Source organism: Neofelis nebulosa, chromosome 9 (assembly GCF_028018385.1).
Source record: "Neofelis nebulosa isolate mNeoNeb1 chromosome 9, mNeoNeb1.pri, whole genome shotgun sequence".
Taxonomy (NCBI): Eukaryota; Metazoa; Chordata; class Mammalia; order Carnivora; family Felidae; genus Neofelis; species Neofelis nebulosa.
This window is the reverse complement of record NC_080790.1, coordinates 80,615,006-80,638,626: the sequence shown is the minus strand read 5'-3', so window position 1 is coordinate 80,638,626 and position 23,621 is coordinate 80,615,006. Positions and strand designations below refer to the sequence as shown.

Sequence of the window (23,621 nt, the reverse complement as noted above, 5' to 3'; positions counted from 1 at the left end):
AAATTAATCTACCAACCCTTTTTTCCCACTCTCCCTCACCTCTGGATTACACGTCAAGTTGCCAGAGGAATTAGTTGTGGTTGCTGGTAGCCCTTCAATCCATTTCCCATTTATGGAGGGCCTACTGTATATAAGACTCTGAGCCTACACTCTTAGAATCCCTCATACTTATTCTGTGCTTTAAAATTTGCAGGATGTTTTTGTCTACATTATCTTATTCAGTTGCCCAATAATCTTTTAAGTTGAGATGTATTTTATTCACTCTCAATTTACATTCAGAAGTAGAGGCCTGAAAAGGCCCAGTAATTTACTCAGGGCCATCAAGCTGGTAGGTGACAAAGTTAGAAGTCAAAAATTAACTCCAAATCAGCACGTTTTCCAATACAGTAGTCACCCATTTCCTATATCTCACTGTAACTTGAGGGGTTAAAATGTGACATGTTGCACATTTGAAGGTCATTGAGTAGGTATGGATGCATGCCCACTACTGGCCCAGAAATGAAACTGTTCTTGCTAGTTCTCAAAACAGTGCTGGCAACTTTCAGCCACTTCATAAACCTTAACAGCTAAGCTAAAGAACACCCCAAATTGGTGAAAGAAATGTTGACCCAGACACATGAAACACCAGAATGGAACAGGGAAGGCAGCAAATAATTTATGAGTTTTGGGGGTGAAAACGACCCAGGGTGCTGGCTGGATCAGTTAAAAGAGCTGCATGCACTCTTGTGGGTTAATGAAAGGGAGATGTAAGGCTTTACTAGATAAATTCCATAGTTATGAAATTACAGTATGTCATATAACCAAATGACAACTTCTGATAATGTCTTCCTGGCAGCACAAATGCTTTTGTACACATATCGTTTTTTAGATAGTACAATAGTTTGGAGAGAGTGTTTTATTTTCTCTTTTATAGAGAAGGAAATTGAACGTCACTATTACCAGCAGGTCACCAAGCGAGTAAAGAACCCTGGGAAGTAAAGCCAGGACCTTGTCCACCCACACTCAGAGCACCTGGACTCACTGCTCGTGGTTCACACCAACTATGCCCTGTCTTTACACCTGCCACCCAATCAGTGGGGCAAGAGTCACCAAATGGGTCTTCCTTCAGTCAAAATTTGACCTGAGTCCATAAAATCCTTTGAAAGCCTAAAGCACCCATCTCTAATGTCTGGTCTAGAGAGTTCTTAAAATCATCGAGAAGTAAGAAGTATGTATTTACACAGTGAAAAAGGCTGCTTTTATATAGGATCCCTTAACATTGGAAATAATGATACAGCAGGAAACAGAAGAGGTGTTTTGAGTGTTTTTCTTACTGACCAACTTAAGAGTGTATAAATAAGGTACCAAAACTCACTGGCTTTTGAGTTCATTCTTTCATTCTTAAAAAAAAAAAAAAAAGTAAATTAACAACTTTATCTTTGGGTAATAAGGGGAAGATAGAAGTACCTGGTATCACAGGAGAAAGCCTTGTCTGGGAGCACATAATAGCCATTCCCTGGTTATCGCAGAACCAGCAACAAACCTAAGATTTACAAATTGCAGGTTCCAGGAGGCAATGCCATTTCTGTAACGCCCACCAATGCTATAGTTTTTCGTTGGTTGAAATCACCTTAACGAATATAAAAAGTATAAGTGTTTTTCTCTAATAGAAAAGATTTAGAAGTACTGTAAGTGACGATAATAGATAAATTGTAGTGGCATGTAAACTGTTTCCATATGAAAATTAGGTTTGGGCACACCCAGTATTTGCAACATCTGGGGGATAGAAAGAAGGGTTGTTCCGAGAATCTAACTGAAACATACACAGAGAAAAAGAAAATTTTTCTTGCAGAATCCCATTTAAAGTTACCCATTCTGGGTAACAATGTTAATGTTACTCTCAGTTAATACTGACTTGAGTTGCAATCAGTAATGGAATTTCCATCTCACTGTTTTTGATCCCCCTTCTCCTCTCATTCTATCACCCACCTGTTTTCTCTGTAACCCCATAGCAGTCTGTTCATTTCCATTTGGTTCACTTGGGGAATCTGTTAATTTGTTAAGCTCCTGCTCTGTTTGGGGCCCAGCATTGGAAATAAGAAACATGGAAATATGGCATGGCCCCTGCTCAAAAGAAGTTCATCCCACAGGAGGTAAGGCTGGAGCATAAAGAAGGCATTTCAGTGTAAGGTGACAGCAGCTCTGATAAGAGGTGTGCATCCTGATGGGCTCAGAGTCCCCTGCAGCTGCCAGAACAGCCCCAGCCCTAGAAGCTAAGCTGGCTGGAGGCTTTCACACTTTCACACTCTTCTGCTGCATTTAACCTGGTACCAGATAACCTGACTCCCCAGAGGACACAAGAGTTTCAAGCACCATCTTGGTCTCACAAGTCTGGAGGAGGGAAGAGAACTACTGGCTCCCAACCAAGACAACTGATCCTTAATGGGGTTCAGAGAAGAGGGGATACCAGGGAAGGTGGATCATCTGGTGGACTTCCTAGAGGAGCAGTTCTTGGAATGGACCTTCAAAGATTGTAGAGGAAGGAGGCCAGGCATTGCAGGTGAGGACACAACATGTAGCACTCCAGGATTTGGTCATGATCCCTCTTCTCTCACAGAAAACTCCTCCAAAGCCTTTATCTTATCAGCCAATCTTCCTCCTGGCTCTGCATATCCCAGTCAGACCACTGCCTCTAGCCTCCATAGCCTGGTAACCTCTTCCCAACTATTGCTGCTATGGATCAGATAGAAGAGTAAGAATAAGGAACAGTGATGCTTCAGAAGCAGCTACGAGCAAGGGACAAGCAGAATTCTCTGTCCTGCCTCTCTGGCCACAGGGGCCACCATGCAGATGGGAGACCTCAGCAAAGGCCAGAACCAGAGGTAGCAGTTAGGGCTTTTCTCTGCCTTGGGACTTAGTGCTGCAGGGAAAGAGTTAACAGTGGGATTTGGCAGGAGGAGGGCTCAACCCAGAGGAGGTGGTGGGGGCCAGGGCAGGGGCCACACCTTCCCTGTGTTCCAGCAAAGCCCTGACCTTGCCACTCTGTCAGGCTTAGCTGCCAACCCTGGAGGCTGACAACTAGTCACTGCTTCCAGAAGCTCTACCAAGAAGGACAAGAAGGCTGTTCAGAAGAGTCCTTAACACCTTCCACATTTTAGATCATTTTAGTCAACTACATGAACTTAGCCCTTCCTGGGCCCTAATCACTAATTCAATATCCTCCTGAAATAAGACATCCCCCAGAATGAATTTCTACCTTCTATCCAACAGCCCTCCTACTGGGGGAGCTTTTCCCTTAAGTTCATTTTTCTCTTGATCCTATCACCTGCTCACAGGCTCTCTCACTGATGGCACGGTGGCCATTTGATTTTTCACAGTGCTATTTCCTGGCAGGAGGGAAAAGTGTCTGATGATACTTACCTGAGGCCCCTACCTTCCTGCACAGGTTTTCCTCTGAAGAAAGAGTTGGGGTGCCACCACTACCACTGACAGTTTATAAACCACTGGTCTCGATTATCCCCAAAGCCTCTTCACCTCTAAAATCACTTTTAAGAGGATTTTCCTGATGCATAAGCTCATTTATGGTCTGATCCCTCTGACTGTGGTCCTGAGTGAAGGATTCCTTTGGGGAAGGCAGCTCAGAGAAAGCAGGGAAATGCCCCAGCTTGGACACCAGGTGGGGACAAAGGGTACAGGAGCATCAGCTACACTGACGTGTTTGGATGCTCCAAAATAACACTGTCCCAAACTGCAGGCCACAGAAGTTCAACAGGTACATGCATTTTGGGCAGAGTTTTATTATGGTGTTTGTATTTTTCATGAAAATAATTTGGTCACAGATGCATTGAAAAATGCTGTATGGAGCTCTTGGTGCACAAATGAGACCAAATTTCCCCAGAACATCAACTCAGCATGGGAAGAGTGAGCAGTGACTAGACACAGCCTGGTTTGGAGACCAGCCTTGGTAATTAGGCAACCTGAGAATTTTCTAGAGCAGGGAGTGTGTTACAGGTGGGAGGTGAGGAAGTCCTGGTCAAGATTGGTTGGTGAAGAAAAAGAAAAGGCAGGGAGGGAGTCTCTGATAGGGCTAGAAACTACCTGCTTGGCATCAGCTTCCTAAGGGACTCTGTGGGTCCTCTAGGCCCCACACAACATCAAAGCAAAGTTAGGTAAGTCCCTTTAACACATATTCCTTACATACTGTTGTCATTGCCTCTTGTGCCCCACACCAAGACATTCAGATGGAATGTTCCCAGTTCACCTGACACTGCACCCACACTGGCCTCTTTCTCCTTCCCCATATGGCTCCTCCTGGCCCTCCCTGTCCTTCCTTTTCCATCAGGGAAACCAAAAGAAGGAAACTCCACTGTGCCTGCATAGAAACTCTCCAAAACACAATTTTAATCTTTTTTTTTTTTAAATATTACCTTGTATTAAGATAACTTTAACCAAAAAACATTTGTCAAAAGCCAGATTTTGACTGGGAAAAGATCTGGATAAAAAGTAGCATACACTACCCAGTCATTTCCTGCAAGAATTTTAGCAGCACCACATGGCCATTAGCTTTGCACTTTTTATTTCATAAACAGCTGCAGAGTCGTTTGAGGCCCTGGGATTCTCCAGTTTCTGAGCCCTTCCGTTGTTGGTCTGATCCTGGAGTAGACAAATTTGCCCAGCCACTTTCTGTTTTTGAAGTTAATAGACAATGAGCTCTAAAAAGTGTGGTTATTATAAATTCAAGAGCTTTTTAAAGTAAACTTTTATATAACTTATCTCAAGCTCATTTTTCAGCCCTCTAAAGATAGACTTTAAGATTTTAAGTGTATTCCATTCCATTTGTAGTCATGGATCAAGTTCTTCTGTGCAGTGTTGCAGGTTTTGTCTCTTATTTTGGAGGCATGTGTGCTTATGACTTTTCATTTAGTAAATATTTGTGTGCCTCAGGCACTGGGGACACAGAAAGGAGTGAGGCTGACACTTCCTTCAAGGAGCCCATGAGTCAGGTAGATGACAGTCTGAAGACAGATAATTACACTATAGTGTGGGCAAATGTGCTATTAGACGGTGTACAGAAGAGTGTAATTAACTAAGGTCATTGAGCATCAAGACGATATGCCCTTTGGGGTGGCATTTGAAGGGTGAATAATAGATGAAAACAGGGAATAGAAAGAAAGGCATTTCAGGCAGGAGAGGTGGAGGCTGAGATTCTGACAAGTGTAACTATATATAGTTTGCATTGTTCCAGTATTGATTACAAGGGCTGGGACAGGCTAACAACTGCAGAGAGCTGAGGCCAGGCCATGAAGTGCCTTGTCGTCCCTAACAAGCAGCAGCTACTATGGATTTAGATTTTAGGTGGATTGCAACAAGATGGGCAATAGAACCTGGAGGAAAAACTGGAGGGAGGAAGTTAGGAAGCTATTACAGGGGTACCAGAAGTGTGAATTAAAGCAGTACTGTGAGGGATGGAGGAAGATGGGTTCAAAAGAAAACTTAGGACATTGAACACATACCTCTAGGAGTTTTACTGTCTGTAAAGAGGGCAGGGAGAAGTCAACAACCATGTGCACATGACCTGGTGGGTAATAGTATCATGGACCTGGACATAGAATTCAGCAGTGCATGTTGGATTTTAGGTGGGGAGGTGAGAGGGTTCTGGTTTTAGGCAAATCATAGAGGCACATCCAAGTGGAGATTCATTTATTTTCTCAGCAAACATTTGTTATGTGGTTATTCTATGCCAGGCATTTTGTTGGATGCTAAAGATGCCCTATAGGATAAAATGTGGTCTCTGGCCTTCAGGAAGCCATTGTGTGGAAATGCGAGGGTGCACTTGAGCCTAGGGAACTGGCTCTTGGAGGATGAGGTCATAGATGTCATCCTCAGGAGTAGATGAGGTAAGAAGGGGTAGAAGAGAATAGAAACTGAGGACAGGATCCTACGGTAACATCAACTTCTGAAGAGTGGCAAAAGGAAATGGGAAGTCAAAGGTAAAGAGAACCTTAAGGACCAGAGAAGCTGTGCAAGAAGCATTTCAAGGAAGGAGTGGTACATGAATGTGGCATAAATCAGTGTGAGCAAACAAGACAAACAGAGGTGTCTGGTTCATTTGACAATTGAATGTCCCTGATAGCCTTAGTGTATACATATGAATATGCAGATACCTGTCATTTGGAAAGAATTCTGCTCTTGCTGATCAAGAATCTGAATGCTTTATTAGGACTTAAAATGTCTATTTGGCCAGAATTTAACCACTTTACACAGGTAATGACAAGCCTTTGATTTATGCCTATAGCAATCACTGGCAACACATTGTGACTCTGTCCCTTGGTTCTATCTATAGAGTGTCTATGGGACTACTCAATCCAATACTTTTTATGTGATTAAGAAATAGTTTACTAGGGGCACATGGGTGGCTCAGTCAGCTAAGCGGCCAACACTTGATCTCAGCTCAGATCTTGATCTCAGGGCTGTGAGTTAAAGCCCCATGTTGGGCTCCACACTAGGTATGAAGCCTACTTAAAAAAAAAAAAAAAAGAAAGAAAATAAAAGAAAGAAAGGAAAGGAAATAGGAAATAAAAGAACAGAAAAGAGAAAAAATATACATAAAAAAAAACAGTTGACTAATGTTGGATTATAACCCAATACAGAAAGTGAATATGTGAGAGTCCATGCTGATATAAGTAAATGATTGAATAAATGAGTGAATAGGCAAATTTCTTGTACAGAATAATACCAAATAATATCTGTAGATACTGCTCCTCAAGGAAGTGGAATGTAAATCTCTACCCCTTAAGCATGAATTTTCCTTAGGGACTTCCATGTGGAGTCTGGAAAGATGGGGGAAAGAATAACTTTACAGTGGATAAATCTGACAAATGCAATTTTAGCCAAGTGATGCTAAGCTTAACATCATAAGTGATAAGTCATGTTGATAACATGCACCCTTGATATGATGGAACAAGAATGGCACTTTACCTCTGGACTCTTCCTCCCCAGAACCCTAACCTCATCATGAGAAAAATATCAAACAATCCAAATTGTGGGACATTCTACAAAAAACATGGCCAACACTCCTCAAAGTGGTCAACATCATCAAAAACAAAGCAAGACTGAGAAATTGTCACAACCGAGAAGAAGAACCTTAAGGAGACATGACAACTGAATGCCACATCTGTCTATCCCAGATGGGATCCTGAACGTGCTGCATGAGAAAGGAGCCACGAGCCTTGGGATAGGGAGATGGTGCACCTAAAATGGTAGAGGTTTCCAAAGACAATAGTACATCTACTTCACAGTGTGTCTAGTATTGGTCCTGAGCTCAGTTGATTCTCTACCATTCTAATGAAAAACTGTGGACCAGGACTCTTGACCCATCTAAAATTGGAAAATCAGAAAGTCTACATTGGACTGCGGCCCTATTTCTCTTCATCCCTACTCGTGTGCTCTGTCAATGAATAGACCCACCTAGGCAGGATTTACACCATGACCTCTAGGATGGTGACTACATTTATCATGATCATTACTGGTCATTTTCATAAGTAGAACAAACATTACTCTACAGTCACATTCTGTTTCAAAAATATGCACTACCACTTAAAATTTTTCACATGAATTATTTCCTTTGCACTTGAGATTCCTTTCTGCCACATGAAAGTCAAATAGATGAATATGTAAAAAGTTGGGTAGGCAGCAACTTGATTCTGCAGTTTTACTCTTTTTTACTTAAACCCAAAATACACCTGATCTAAAACTATAAGGAAATGCTGGAACTTTTTTGTGGAGTGGCCCTGACTGATACTTGTGACCCTGTTTCCAGTTCAGTAAATGGAACCATCCTCTACAATAGGTATGGCAGGGTTTAATGTGCATGGGTTGTTTGATACATTCTGTATCACTATGAGCAGAACAACTCCCATAAGGATGTATTTGGTGGATAGAGATACATGTTGAATGGGTAACTGTTTTCCATTGCAAAAACCAGTTGTGCATACCTGAAAATGAGTTTAGACAATTTAATATATTTGCCTAACTTTCAACCCTATTCACTTTTTTAAAAAAGTAGTGAATTAGTCCTGGTGTATATGAGATCTTTTTTAATGAATAGCTAATAGGATGCTTTTTCTCTAATATGGAACATGGATGTCCTTTTCTTCTCTTTACATTTAAATGATCAGTTTATTGTTGTTTGTGGCATTTAGTGGATTTAGTGGGGGATTTAGTGTGGGTTAGTGGATTTAGTATAAAAGCCTGCAGCCACCGATGAGCATCTGACTTCAGCTCAGGTCATGTTCTCTCTCTTTGTGAATTCGAGCCCCACGTCAGGCTTGCTGCTCTCTGTGCAGAGCCTGTTTCGGATCCTCTGCTCCCACCCACCCTCCCTTCCCCTCACCCACTCATGCTTTCTCTCTTTCAAAAATATATTTTTAAGACAAAGCCTGCATCTAGTCACAGGTAGCCAGAAGTCCTGAGGGCATATGTTCCAGGGACTGGACAACCTGGGGTGAGGGATTGGCTGGATCTCTGCAGTATCCAGGTCTGGCTTGGTTCCCTCCACAGTCACAGAAACCAGAATAGTCATCTAGGTCCACATAGCATAGGACAAGGTTGTTAAAATTTGGTGATGAATTTCAAATTACCTATGGGTATCCTGAACAAAGAGGCAGATGCACAGGGAGGAAACAACTAAATGAACAAGGTGAAGAACAATTAGGAACTATTGACTTCAGACATAGGACAGGTGTCTCTCCCACTCCAGTTAATACTGATATAGCCTATACAGTGGACTGTGTCCCTCACATGAATGTACATTGGGAAGGACGTCGGAGAACTTGTAGTGGACACAAGAGAGAAATACAGAGATGCTTCAAAGCCTGGAGAATAAAACTTATGAGGAAAAATAAAAGGGGCCAGGATTGTCTGACAAAGAAAGAAGATGGTTATTTGTGCTCCCACTGCTTATCAGTTTCCTAGGGTTACTGATCTGACTTTCCCTCCAATAAGCAGTGAGCCACTTGAAAGCAAAGACTTTTTCAACTTTGTATCACTAGCACCTAGAATACCCTTGGCTCTTTGGAGATGGTCAATAAATTAAGGAGTTTATGTTCTCTGTTAGAAGAAGGGAATGGACTTAGATTATCACATGCAGATTGTTACAAGACGGAATGGGTAATAAAATACCAATAATAATACTGAATATGTATTAATTATTACGTATCAGGCACTGCAAAATGTTTTGTGCATTTTCCCCATATAATTCCCACAATATTCCTGGGAGGTAAACATTCTTATTTTTCTGTTTTAAAGATGAGAAAACTGGGGCGCCTGGGTGACTCATTCAGTTAAGCATCCAACTCTTGATTTCAGCTCAGGTCATGGTCATACAGTTGTGGGATCAAGCCCCACATCAGGTTCCACACTGGGCATGGAGCCTGCTTAAGATTCTCTCTCTCCCTCTGACCCTACCCCACTCATGCATGCTCTCAATCTTTCTCTCTCCCTTTCTCTCTCTCAATAAATAAATAAGTAAATAATAATATTAAAAAATAAAGATGAAGAAGCTGAGACCGAGCAATTCTAGGTTCTCTGCACAAGGATGCACAGCTAGAATGTGACAGGGCCTGAATGTACATCAATAAACCAGGCTTTCTGACTTCAGAGTTCATGCTCCTAATTACCATACGTGTAAGTCAGAGTTTGATCTGGGAAAGAGAAACCACTCTAGGTATTTTAAGTAGAAACGCACTTAAGATACGGCATTAGTGGCTTCCAAATTCATCAGGAGGGTTAGGGTAGTTATAGGCACGGAGCCACCAGGAAATCGGTAAAAGCCAGAGTTACAGAAAGGTGCTAACAATAATCTCAGATGTCTGCAGCACCTACAGGTGCCAGAATGCCTGGAAGCTACTGACAAACAGCACATCTGCCATCTGCTGAAGCTTATGTACGGCTTTCGCTGACCTGGGAGCATTAATGGCTTCCATTGCTCTTTGACCTTCCGAACCCTATTCGATGCTTCTCACTGGTGACATCAAACCCAAAACTTCTGCAGGCAGGGAATGTAGTTCCCAGGCCTCTAGCACCTGTGGTACTGGGTAGTGCTTTAAAGGGGAGCTGAGATGTCAACCAATAGACAACCCAGCACACTGTGTTATTTTGTCTTGGAGTTTGGGGACTCCTCCTGAGAACTTGAAAGGCAGGATAACCTATAACCTTCTAATTTCCTCCCAGGGGCTGAAGAAAAGGCCAGAAAATAATCTCAGGTGCCCCGGCATTGTCCATGGCTTCTGAAAACAACCACTGAAGAGTTCTAAAACACTAACAATAATTCCTTAACTCATTAGTATTGATGGCTTTGTCCCTTATCTTAGGCATTGAGGAAAACACACCTCTCCCTTGGAAGCTTTCTTATTCAAATGGAGGGGGAGGGGAAAGCTGGAGCCAGAAGAGTTGACAAGCAGCCCTATATAGTGCTTTAATTCTGTTCAGTTAGAGAGATGTGAAGAATTCCGTCCTGTGAATTGGAGATGGTCCCAATGAGAAGGTGATCGTTCCCTTGGAGTTGAGGCCGTGGTTTTTAACCCTGACTGAACAGTAAATTCATCTGGGCTGTCTGTCAAAAGCACTGATGCCCATGCCCAACCCAAGACCAGTTAAATCAGATTCTCTGGGGATGAGGCCCATGAATCAGTTTTTTCTTTCCCCTGTATCTATTTCACTCATCTTCTAACCCACCTCTTCCCCTCTACCACCAGTTTGTTCTCCATATATAAGTCTAATTTTTTGTCTCTTTTTTTCTTCAGTTGTTTTGTTAAATTTTGCATATGAGTGAAATCATGGTATTTGTCTTTCTCTGTCCAATTTATTTCATTTGCATTATATCCTTTAAATTCATCCATGTTATCACAATGGCAATATACCCTTCTTTTTATGACTGACTAATATTCCACCATATATATACGCACCACATCTTTTCTATCCATTCATCTATAAGTGAACACTTGGATTACTTCCATATCTTAGCTATTGTAAATAATGCTGCAATAAACATAGGGGTGCATGTATCTTTTTGTATTACTGTTTTCATTTTCTTTAAATAAATACCCAATAGTGAACTTACTAGATCATATGCTAGTTCTATTTTTAATTTTTTGAGGAACCTCCATACTGTTTTCCACAGTGGCTGCACCAGTTTGCATTCCCACCAACAGTTCATGAAGGTTCCTTTCTCTGTACATCCTTGCCAACACCTGTTATTTCTTATCTTTTTGATTCTAGCCTTTCTAACAGGTGTAGAGTAATATCTCATTTTGATTTTGATTTGCATTTCCCTGATGATGAGTGATGTTCAGCATCCTTTCATGTTTCTGTTGGCCTTTTGTGTGTCTTCTTTGAAGAAATGTCTATTCAGGTCTTCTGCCCATTTTTTAATTGGATTATTTGTTTTTTGGTGTTGAATTGTATAAGTTCTTTATATATTTTGTATATTAACTCCTTATCAGATATATCATTTGCAAATACCTTCTCCCATTCAGTAGGTTGCCTTATGATTTTGTTGATGGCTTCATTCACTGTGCAAAAAGAATCAGTATTTTTTAAAGCACCTAAAGTAATGTTAACCACATCATTGAGAAACCCTTACGAGGCTTTGCAATTGCCAAGGTGCTTTCACCTTATTTTCTCATATGAATCAACTATCATCCCATTTTATTAATGAGTAAACTAAAACTTCAGAATTTAGGTCCAGAACTATTGAAGTCATGCAGCTCTTCTGACTCTTGTCCATGTGTGTGTTATATAGTGGTTCCCAAACTTTGCTATAAATCAGAATCACCTAGGAGGCTTTTAAAAACATGGCTGCCCAGCTCACACCCCTGTTACATAAGAATGTGGGGGTGGTATTCTTCAAAGATCCCAAGTGATTCTGATGTGCAGTGAAGTTTAGAAACCACTGTGTTATGCCATACACAGGCAACATGTGAGGTTGGTATCACTTAAAGTGCACTCATTTGCTAATTAGGAGATTATGCTTGGTTCTCTTTTCTAATTCTAACAGTTTATCAGTTCAAACAAATCTCTCAATTAGGGACACTTAGCAGTTAACTTATTAATAACAATAGCCACAAAAATGCAAAAACTGGCATCATGAACCAAAGAACAAATCTTAACCTACTGGATGTGTAACCATTTTAGGTTCAGTGTGTTCTTATTGTCAAAAGTTATCAATTAAATAAGCTAAACATTAGTTAGCAAACAGAATAGACAACCAGCTTATTAATTTATTGACAACCAATTAATATTCAACATCACAAACATAAGCCATATATGTGCATATCTCATTTCTCCTCTGGTTAGGTGTAAACACTCCCCTGCAAAGAGGGTTAAATAAAGAAATACCCATCATCAAATCTATGCAGCCAAGAAAACTTTATGTTCCCATCAGGGTCCTCTGACCTCTCTTCTGGTATCTACCTGGAAAAGGATCTTATTCTTTCACATGCTGTACTTGAATTTACTCAGCCTTAGAAATTGCATCCTCTAAAACCGAGGACACCAAGTTCAGAAACTAATTTTCTAGAAGTCCTTGTAACAAACAAGGATAGGAATTTTGAAACTGTCTTTGAGGAGAGAGCTTTTCTCTATTAAAGTGCTATTTCTAAAGCCACGGTTGTTTTTTGATAGAAACGATAGAGTCCACACGGCCCTTTTCTCCTGTACTTCTTTCAGGAAGGAGCAATTTTAAAGTCTGATGTGTTCACAGAATGCTTCATTATAACTGTGGCCTACATTGCCCTAAATGGAAAAGATGGAGCATTTTCATACTTTCATGGTCACATAAACTGTGTGAACACCCATGAGATGTTCAAGGAAAACGGGCCCAGCATTCTATTTCTCCTAGATGGAGAATTCCCTCTGGTCCACTCAGCATCCCAAGCTAGAACTGCAATTCCAAGTGAAAAAAAAAAAAAAAAAAAAAAAACCAACCAGCACACTTTTAAAAATATACAACTTAAAAAAAAAAATCTAGAATTCTTTAAATAACTTTTGGGAGCTGTGTCTTTACTATATCTAAGAGAAGCGGGTATGTCAGAGCAACAAGGGTAGACGTCCCTTGCACAGTCAGCCTTTGACAAGGTGTATTTGCAAGGCTGCCCACTGTTCTGGTTTCCTAGGCCATGGCTCCCAAACACATTGCCCTGAGCATACCCCTCTTGTGGGCCACCTGCAGCTTTGTGCAAGGTTCTGCTTTCCAGTTCTTCTGTGAAGCCAAAAGCTTACATGTAATTAGCATCATCAGAATTAGAAGCAGAATGGGTCACTGAAACATTTAACTGACACAAAATGGACCTCTGGGATTCCGGTCTCCACCAAGGGTAGTCAGTGGGGGCTACACATTTATGATGATTCTAACCAAAACCTTCCCTTTCTCCTCCCTCAGTTCCTTCACATGCTAAGTTACCAGGATCTTTGCCTTCATAGGCTTGTTCAGTGCACCCTGTCAAGTGCAGGCAAGAAGTGTTAGAGATTGACATCTGAAATAGGCAATGGGGGGGCTGAGGGCTGAGTGGGGTGGGAAAAACAAAACCTCTAGATATCTGACCACCCCTCACCTTCTATGAGCCTGCATTGTCCGGTATAGGAGCCACTAGCCACATGTGGCTAGTGAGCATTTGAACTGTGTATATTATCATTGAAATGATATGTTGGCTTAAATAAAACATACTGTTGGTTGGTTTTACTTGTTTTTCACACCTTTTTTAACATGGCTTTTACAACTTTTTAATTACCCTTTAGGCCCACAGTATACTTCTGTTGAACGGCTTGAATAATGGCTGCTAATGCTTTTAGCTTGAGCAGCTGAGAGTGATCTTGAAAAGGGACACACTAAATATTTAAAATCATCTGCCAGCATATGAATTACTTATCAATGCCTAACGAATTACAGCAAAACTTAGCAGCTTCAAACAACATTTATTACTCTATAGTTTCTGTCAAGGATCTGAGTGTGGCTCACCTGGGTCCTCTGGCTAAGGACCTCTCACAAAGCAGCACAGGGTCAGTGGGTCTGCAGTCCCCTCAAGGCTTACCTGGGAAAAGACCCACTTCCAAGCTCACTCATGTGGTTGCTGGCAAGATTCAGTTCCTCCTGGGTGGCTGGGCTGAGGACCTTAGTTCTTCCTTGGCTGTTGGCAGTAGGTTCCCCTCAGCTCCCTGCCATGGGGATTTCTCCGTACAGCAGCTCCCAACCTGGCAGCTTTTTCCATCCAAGCAAGCAGGCATGAAGAGTAAGAGCATGCATGCCAACAAGCAAAGGTCACCTGAACTCGCAAGTGACACCCCATCCCTTTTGCCTTACTCCATTTACTAGAAGCAAGTCACTAAGTGCAGCCACACTCAGGGGAGGGGAGTGCATGAGGACATGAATACCAGGAGGTGGGATCATTGGGAGCATCTTGGAAGCTGCCTACCACAGCCAGATAAAGAGGATCCAGTTGACATTATATTTGTCCACCTCATAGTTGTTCTTAAATGCCATGTACTTACCCTGATGGATCTAATGTGCTGCATTCATATTTGCTTGTTGATGCATAAAGAAAACCTGAAATAATAAGAAACTATTATTTCTTATAAGAAACTGTATAAGAAACTATAGACAATGGTGATTTTGGGGGACGAAAGTAAGAAGTAAGAGGATTGGAACAAGGCTGGGAGTGAGACATTTCACTGGACACCTTTTCCTTTTTTAAAATTTTTTTTAATGTTTTACTTATTTTTAAGACAGAGAGAGACAGAGCATGAGTGGGGATGGGGCAGAGAGAGAGGGAGACACAGAATCTGAAGTAGGCTCCAGGCTCTGAGCTGTGAGCACTGAGCCCGACGTGGGGCTCAAACCCAGGAACCCGTGAAATCATGACCTGAGCCAAAGTCGGACGCTTAACCAACTGAACCACCCAGGCGCCCCTGGACACCTTTTCCTATTTGGAGAGTTCTGAACTATATGTATGTATTACTTTTTTAAAAATATCATGAGAGTGAGGGAAATAAATACCTCTGTTCCCCCAAGCACTCTGTGCTTGGCTGTCACCCTTCCTTCATGGGGCAGGATAGAGTCCCTGATTTCAATCTGCCTCCTCTAGGACCTTGAAGCCCCTCAAGTACTCTCTCCTCCTCACAACTTTTCCTGAGCCCCCTGGTCTCCAGAACTCATCCCACCACTGACTGTGATTTTTTTTTATTAGTGTTGATTTTCATTTTCCTTTGATTTCCATTTATTCTACATTAACATGCTAGATATGAGATTTCAAAGACATTCATCTCGTATCTCACCAGGGTTTAGCAGGTTTTCTAAATGAGGTTGATTTTTTGCGAGAGTCTTAAATAGTAGGAAATGAGATACTGGCCCCCAGGGAGGATGGGCCTGTGTAGAAGGTAGCAGGTGGACTCAGCTTGTACATGGGAGAAAAAGACCACTGGAACTTACCATCTGTAAGGAAAAGTAAGGTCACAAACAGAAAAGATACCATGCACCTTCACCCTCCAACCCAGGATGACCGTGACAGAATCAGAGAGCTATTTGTGATTTCATTGACAACCAAAACAGTCCCAGGCAGAAGAGGTCCAGGAAGGAAATATATGTGAACCACCTCTCTATGCATCAACATTGCTTCAAAAGATGTAAATATGAAACCCTGGATAGGAAGATATCAGAGTTGAAAACGCTTGGGTCATCTAGACCACACCCTTTGTCTTACTCCTGATTTCTCCATTTGTTTCCAGACTAAGTTACTTCATTTGTACCTTGGATGCATTAAATCACCAACCCCCAGTGTGAGCCTATCCTAGCCTTCCTGGCTCCCAGTCGACTGGAGTGATATGAGCTAAATTCTTCTGAACAAATGCAGAGGAAAAGTGGTTACCTATTTATGAAAATAAGCCCAGGCAGATGGTAGCACTGACCCTGACAGAGCAGTGGACTTCAGACAGAATGAAATGTGTTTTATAACTTCCTCCCCATGTTCTGAGCAGTAGAGATGATGGCTTGGGGAATACCTGCAGAGGGGTGTACTTGCATAACGAGTAGGCTATCGTGCACTGCTAATTGCTAGAATAGATATTTGCATATATGAATATGTTTAATGGGGAGTCATAAACATTTGTCTTTGGCTTTAAATTTCAAATAGGTGGAGACCATAGTAGCACCAGATATAGAAGCAAATCTGAAAATCAAACAGCCCAATTAAAACTCAGATTTTTTAAAAGCCATTAAGATCAAGCAAAATGAAATGAACTTTAAAAGGCTAAAGGATTCAGGTCTGTTAAGGGCCCCAAATGGCAAGTAATTCCGGGGAAATCCTATTAATTAAAAACCACTGCTCTGTGAAATGGCTGCCATTACATTTGAAGGCAGTTAATGTGCCCGTTTGCAATACCTGTGAAGAAATAGTGGAGCATTAGAAGCAGTTGACCATCTGCTAAGGGTAGGCTACTGTTCCTGTTCCCTGGAAAGTGCCGTACCTCAAAAATGTAAGGACTAGCAACAACATAAATTTGTTGCCCAGTTAAAAAATACTACATGTGGGAAAGTTGCCACAAATATTAAAGTTGTAGGGGTTTTAAGTTCTCCCTTTTATGAGAGCTCCTGAAGATCCCATCAGAGGAGGCAGTTGGGTTCTGTGAGAACTGTGTGTGCCAGAGCTTCACAACTGCAGGCAGTTTGTAAATGGCGAGAGTGATAGTGCCAATGCAAATGTAATAGCCCTGGGAGACAGGGTGCCAGCCCCCTCCCCCCAGAAGGAGTAGAAGGCTGAGAGACCGGATGCCAATCCTGCTGTTGGAGAGGCAGTGTTGCCATTCATCCCTCACTTGCGGAAGAGACCCCTAACACCCACCCGCAGAGGTAGTACTTGGCACACACACGGCAAAGTGGCTTCAGAGCTCCAAAGCCACTCTGTCACACCCTCTCCTGTACGCAGGCCGCACAAGGCCCCCTCGTGTGGCTCCAAACCTTTTGACCTGTACCAGGTACTCGTAGGGCATGGCATAACATACCTGGGACAGTAATTTTAAGATAAGAAACTGTTGTCTAATGCAGTTCCCCAGTGAAAAATAGATGGAATCTTAATCATCAGTTGCATGTTTAAAACTCTTGCCCGAGTCCTTTAACATCTCAGTTCTTAGTTACCTGGTTCAGAGGGAAGTCACAAGGGGTACCACCCTGGAGTGCCTCTGACAGCAGTTTGACAGCCCCTCTGGTGTTCAGGGCACTGAGTCCAGGTTTCTGTTTACCTCTGGCCGCACCTCTGCTCCCTGGTCATCCTTCGAAAAGTTTCATTTTATTGTCTGTTTTATTTCATCATCCCTGTTGTCATCACTTGGTGGCTCCTGCTGAGGGACTCTGGCCACGTGGCTGACCACTGGCCCTCAGAACAGATCTCCTTGTGCACTGAGGGTGACAGGCATGTTTACTGTCCTCTCTAGCTGTGAAGCCACATCCAATCAATCAACCGTGGCAGCAATTATACCCTAAAATACATTACCCCTCTAGAGAGCCTCATCTTTTCTTTTCAGAAAAGAAAAATAGAAAGTAAGGGGGGAAAAGGTATAAAAAAAGTAGAAAGCTCTATTCTGGTAAGTAGAGCTTAGATTTAAGGCATTATTATAGAAATATCTTTTCTCTCACATTGTTTACCCATGCAAATTCTTTAAATGCTCTAAGGCATATCCCTCAGAGATAAAAGAGGAATATTAGTGAAAATGAACATTTATTGAATGCTCGTTCCGTGCCAGGTTCTGTACTAAGCACTTTCCAAGGGTTGTGTAATGATTTCTCCAGAAAACCCGTTAAGGCAGGTATCAGGTCACTCAGCTAGGTGAGTGGCAGCGCTACGTTTCATACTGGCAGCCTGACTGTCCCAGCAGCCTGCTGGGACCACCACAGCCTGCTGTCCCAGCAGTGCCCACCTCAGAGGACTTGCTGTGGGACTGAATGAGGTAACGTAGAAAGTGCTTTTAGCCAACCTGGCACAAAGATCCATTCAACGCTGAGATCTGCTCCTAATCAAGAGTTCTGGAAGGGGAGGGGCTAAGGGAGCATGAAAGGGAGCTGCTTTCTCGCTGGGTGGGCATCATTGGCTGGAAGAAGGCTGGGTGGTGCTCAAATGTAAGGATGCAAGGGTGCGGCAGGTGCCCACGTGAGCCACCATGACGCTGAAGCACAGGCTTCATGGGCTTATGTGCATATGACCCATTCCAAACTCTGCCTTCAGCCCTTCAGAGCATTGCCTTCCTTTTTTGGAAATGGAGTCAGAGATCCCAAGCCCCTGCCTTTTGGCCTGGCCAACACTTAATTTGGATTTTCTCTCACTTTTGGCTTACACCTTTGTAGTTGTTTGTTCTTGTTTAATGTACGTATGCCAATCTGTTCCTTTCAGAAATAGATGATAAAAATGTTCTCAAGTGGGTGGGATTAGAGTTGGGGATTGCAACAGTACCATTTGTGTGTTTAGCTGGAGGTAATCCCAGCCTGCAGTCTACCTGCCGCACACAAAACACTGACATTTCTTAGGATCTTGTGGGGGTTACAGCATTTTTCTTCTCTAACCACATTTCATTGTTCAGCTATAACCTCAAATACACACTTTGGCTCCTCTTCCCCAGGTCTGTTTAGCCAGACTTGAAGAACGCACTGAATGGAAACAAGCACTCACTTTGAAAGTTGAGTCATGGGGATTCTGCTGTGACCATCAGAATAAAACAGAAGGGCTGGTCTGTATTCTTGGATGGCCTTGAGCATCAGTTTCCTCAGCGTGTCTGTTGGGGATTGGGCACAGGGTGGCGGCGACTGGCTGTTCCAGGTCTGTGGTTGCAAGTGTTGGTAATAGCGGCACCCCAGGATTGCTGTGGGATTATGTATGAGCTGTTTGACTTAGTGTTTCATTGCCATTTCTCCATATTTCAAGATTCTGAAGTTTCATTGGATTCTGACTTCTCTGGAAGTCTGTCTTGAATACGAGGTATTTTTACATTCGATCCTTTGTTTTTAGATCTCAGCCAGAAACACAATAAATTCATTTTTTTCTCAATATAAAAAATTCACAAGGCAAGGTGGATCTCTGACTGCCTTTCTTCTGGAAGTGATGACAAAGTAGAAATGACAAGTATAGAAATGACAAAGCCAAGACCCAGAGGTGTGACTTACCAGGGATCAGAGGATATGAGAGACAGTATGAAACTCAAACAAACACGCATTGATGCATGTACACATTTTAGCACATGCTTAAAATAAACAAAAATAAGCTGTATTCCTACCTTAAAAGAGAACCTCACACACTGTTTTTACTGTTGTGGTTACTTTCAGCATTGCCAGCCTCGCGTGGTGACCGAGTCACATGGCTGGTGTGCAGCCAAGCTATGATCCCTTGCTTTGGGGCATGTTGGGATTTCTTGCTGTGGTTGACAGTGGCCTTCAAGTCTGTGCACGCTATTGCCTATATAAAGATGAAACTTCTCAGTCACCCTTGATATGACCTCCATCCAACAACAAGGGGGTTGTTAATGATGATTGTGTGTGTCCTTCCCCCTCCTTCTTTCCACCCACTGACAGGACCACCCACACTTAGAACACCCAATGCTTGCAGGGCAGTCCTTGAGATTAAACCAAATAGCTGTTGGCAGTTTACCTCTAAAGAGGGAGTGAGGGGTGGAGGCAAGAAACTATCCTGCTCCTCTGGGGTTTTTCATCAGAAAGGCATTTGTGCCTTTTGGTAGGAAAATAATCGTGGGGAAGGTGCCCCAGCCCAGCCAGCAAGCTGGTATTGTATTGTGTGCCATCACTGTGCTAGTCACTGGATACTCAAGGACAAAGAAAACACAGTCCCCTTCCTACATTCTTCCTAAACAGTGCTCTAATAAATTACCACCATGTCTCTTCTCTTTGAAGCCAAGGGTAGGAGTTTATAAGGTCAAAGGAAATGAATGGCAGCCAAGCGGATATAAAGGGCAGTTGTGGATGGAGCTCTGCAGTCTTTGCTGATGTTTTCTTGGTTTGCGTGTGGTTGAAATAATAAAAGAGTGATACTTCTCCATATTGGTAGAATAGCCATAGCCTGTGAAAAAGCAGATCTGGTGTCCTAATAGTTATGGTTTAAATGGTACACCAAAAATTGCTTAGAAATTTCTCAGTTTTCAGAGACTGAAAGTCTCAGTCTCACTCTATGACAAATAGAAGAATTTTTCTACTTTACAAAGTAAGGGGTAATTTTATTCTCTATACTCATGGAATCTTAATCAGGATTCGGCCTTAGAGATTGCCCAGCATAACCTGTCATTTTACAAATCAGAAAATGGGACCAAGGGTAAGGGAGTTAAGTGATTTTCTCCAAACACATGGCCGGTTGGGACAAAACTAGGTCCACGCACTGCCCCAGCAAATCTTTACCCCAAGTTCACCCCAAAGGTCACTGAAATTACTTATAAAAAATATTCAGAGGAATATACTGATGATGGGCCCACAATTGGCCTTTAAAGAAACAAGGCACATTTTAGGGTAGAGTCTTTGGAAGGTGACTTCAAGGAGAACAATGAGGCCTGTCAAGTATATGGGTTCAGTGGCCTTCAGACTGATTCCTGGAGCCCCAGAATCTATCACAAATGGACCCTTCCCCACCCCCCACAGAACAGCTCTGCTTTCATTTGTGTTATAGAATGTCCTTCTGAGATTTCTTTTGAAATGAATTAATCTGAAAACTATTATTCTATAAACAGTTCAGCAATGGTAATAAGAATACAATTTTATCATCATCAGAAATCATAGGGTTTGATTTTTTTTGTTTGTATGTTTTTACTTTTAACTCTTACAGACCCAAAAGTATACTTCCCCACTGCCTCCGCCATGGCAAATCTGAGACACCAAGGAGCACTGGGGAGTTTGTTGCCTTCACAGAGTCTTTTCTAGAAAGTTCTCTCCTGTTGAGTTTTCCTCATCCAGCAGGATCTTCAGGCAGATGTCTTCTCCAGATCTTTGGCCGGTGGAAGACCTAAGCAGCCAATGCTCACAGCTCTAGTTTGTTGTGTTATTGCTGTCGGAAGAGTTCTACTTGCTCTCTCAGTGTTTACCTTGAATAGTAAATGGAGACATAGCATAGCACCTGTCACATGGTAAACACTGAACAAATACTGTGGAATTAAAACTTCACAACCAAAAGCTTTATTTGATTCTGTTTGTTTAAAACCTCATATTCTTGGGGCACCTGGGTGGCTCAGTCGGTTAAGCGTCCGACTTCGGCTCAGGTCATGATCTCACGGTCCGTGAGTTCGAGCCCCGCGTCCTGCTCTGTGCTGACAGCTCAGAGCCTGGAGCCCGTTTCAGATTCTGTGTCTCCCTCTCTCTCTGCCCCTCCCCTGTTCATGCTCTGTCTCCCTCTGTCTCAAAAATAAATAAACATTAAAAAAAATTAAAAAAAATAAAATAAAACCTCATATTCTTGAAGCAACCCATCTTACCCTATTAAGGACTGTTAAGAGGGTTAATTTTCATGATGGGGCAGTTTGTTATTTCCTAAGTACATCAGAAGAAAAAGCTTAAAAAAAAGGGTTTTTTTTTTAAATTAATCAGGAAACAGACTTATGGTTAAATCATTACTCTAATAAAGATATTTTGGTACTGAATTATTTTGAATTTGCTAAGTATCTATACCTCTTTGTTCCTTTTTTCAGAATGCTAGAAGATGACCTTAAGCTAAGTAGTGATGAAGAGGAGAATGAACAGGTAAGATTTTCTTTTATGTTACTGTCTTTTGAATGTGACACAGCATTGCTAACTCGGTGGGTATTAACTGAGTCATACACACTCTAAATTGTGGTGCTCAAGGATGGTGGGTGCCTTCTGATAATTATGAGTTTCCATGCCATTGGGCCAGTCCATTCAACTATCTTAGCCTTAATTTCCCTTAAAACTGTGATACTGTGATTTTTATGTCATTGAAACCAACAATGGGTACTTACAATGAAGCTAACTAGCATTAGACTTCAGTATAAAATAGGCCCTTTTGTCATTTTCTTTTTCTTTTATTTTTTTGGCAAAGCTCACTGGTCTTCTAGAGATCAAGCTTGTGACCTAACCTCATCAGCATGCAATAGGCAAGCTGTAATATTAAATATTGAGAAACCTTATACAGATATTATTAACATTGAGAAGAAGCAAATGTGGAGGTGAACTTCAATGATGAATAAAAAATAATCATGCTCTGAATAGGCTGTTTGTCTTAGATGATAAATGTGCTTAAAATGTTCTTCCCTGGTGTTGATTTACCAGCTCGAGACATCAGTCAGGGGTTTATAAATACTCTTCTGATCAGTCAGTTAAGGTGGAAAAATATCCACGTAACATTCATTACTTTCACTTCTGCGTTTCAGGAAATGTTTGTATTTTTTAAAGTAAGCTTGAAAACACAAAAGATAGATTTTCCTACACTTCTGTTTCCTTCTTCTTATTAACCGTGTGGTATTTTGTTAAATTTGGACAAATGTGGTAGGTATAAAAACAATCCAGAGAGTTTTTTTCAGAGGTTATTTTTACATGTGATATAAGACTGGGTGCAATTGATCTTGAAATAGTGAATTTTTATAAAGGTGTCATGGTGTGCTATACGGGTGATTCAGCTGTCTAACCATGCAAATGGAAATAATGTACAAAGAGAGTGTGCAGAGGTGAAATAAAATTCAAAAGAACATTTCCAGGAAGAGCATCTAAGCAGAATGTGGCTGTGAGGTCACAGAGTTTGTTCACCTTGAAGAAGAAAGTGAGGCACCAAAGAGGGGCCTGGGTGTGAAGTAGAACTTGAATTGAAACTAGAGTGGCAAGTGGAGAAAACCCCAAGTGAAGGAAGGTTAATTGAGCAAGGTGAGCTGCTAGTGTTTGGGTTTTGTAGAGAGTGACTACCTTGTTTCTAGTGTGCATACCAGGAGAGTCAGGTATCTGTAACATGGCAATCTTGGCAGAACTGAGAATGACTTCACTCCTAATTTTGGTTCCTCATCTATGTGACTATTACCTAATGATTTCATCTTATCATGTTTTTTTCCCAGCGAGAGTTTCAGATAGGTACATTGTGGATTAAGTAATATCAGATGTGTAGATTATGTATACTTTATATTAGAAAGGGATTCACAGAGTATTGCATTCAGCAAGCTTTCTTAATTTGGAAAGAATTTTCCAGAGTTATTTCCAGGAAATATTTCCACTGGAAACTCGATTTAAAAAAAATTATTTATCAAGGATATACCAGACACATTCTGTAAGGCAGTAGAAAGTTTTCGTTGAATCATTTTGCTTTATTAGCTACTCCTTTCTAATCTGTAGCCATTGATAGTATTATATTGTGAATATATAGGTTAGATCATTTATTCTTATATTTGGTGCCTGTGTGTGTACACCTTTTCTCGTTTGCAGTGAAAACAGCTGACAGAATGAATGATTTTTATACAGTAGTGTAATTAAGACTCCAGACAGCAGTTTTGTATGTGGTAGTTTAAGTGATTGCTCTAACACTAATTATATTAAGTTATCTTGCTTTGGCCTATAATTATAGCCTGCCCTAATCACAAAATCATAATTTCCATGCTTTAGAGGAGACTAATGATAT

The 23,621-nt window shown here is 41.6% G+C and overlaps 1 protein-coding gene across 9 annotated transcripts in view; it reads left to right on the top strand.

The window, feature by feature from the left end:
- AFF3 (ALF transcription elongation factor 3) overlaps positions 1-23,621 on the top strand; it is a 575,522-nt gene that overhangs the window by 432,093 nt on the left and 119,808 nt on the right. For all 9 annotated transcript variants that reach the window (XM_058684423.1, XM_058684426.1, XM_058684420.1 and 6 more), the window contains one exon: positions 21,694-21,745. In XM_058684423.1, coding sequence (XP_058540406.1) covers positions 21,694-21,745 — 52 coding nt within the window. The remainder of the gene's footprint in view (positions 1-21,693; positions 21,746-23,621) is intronic.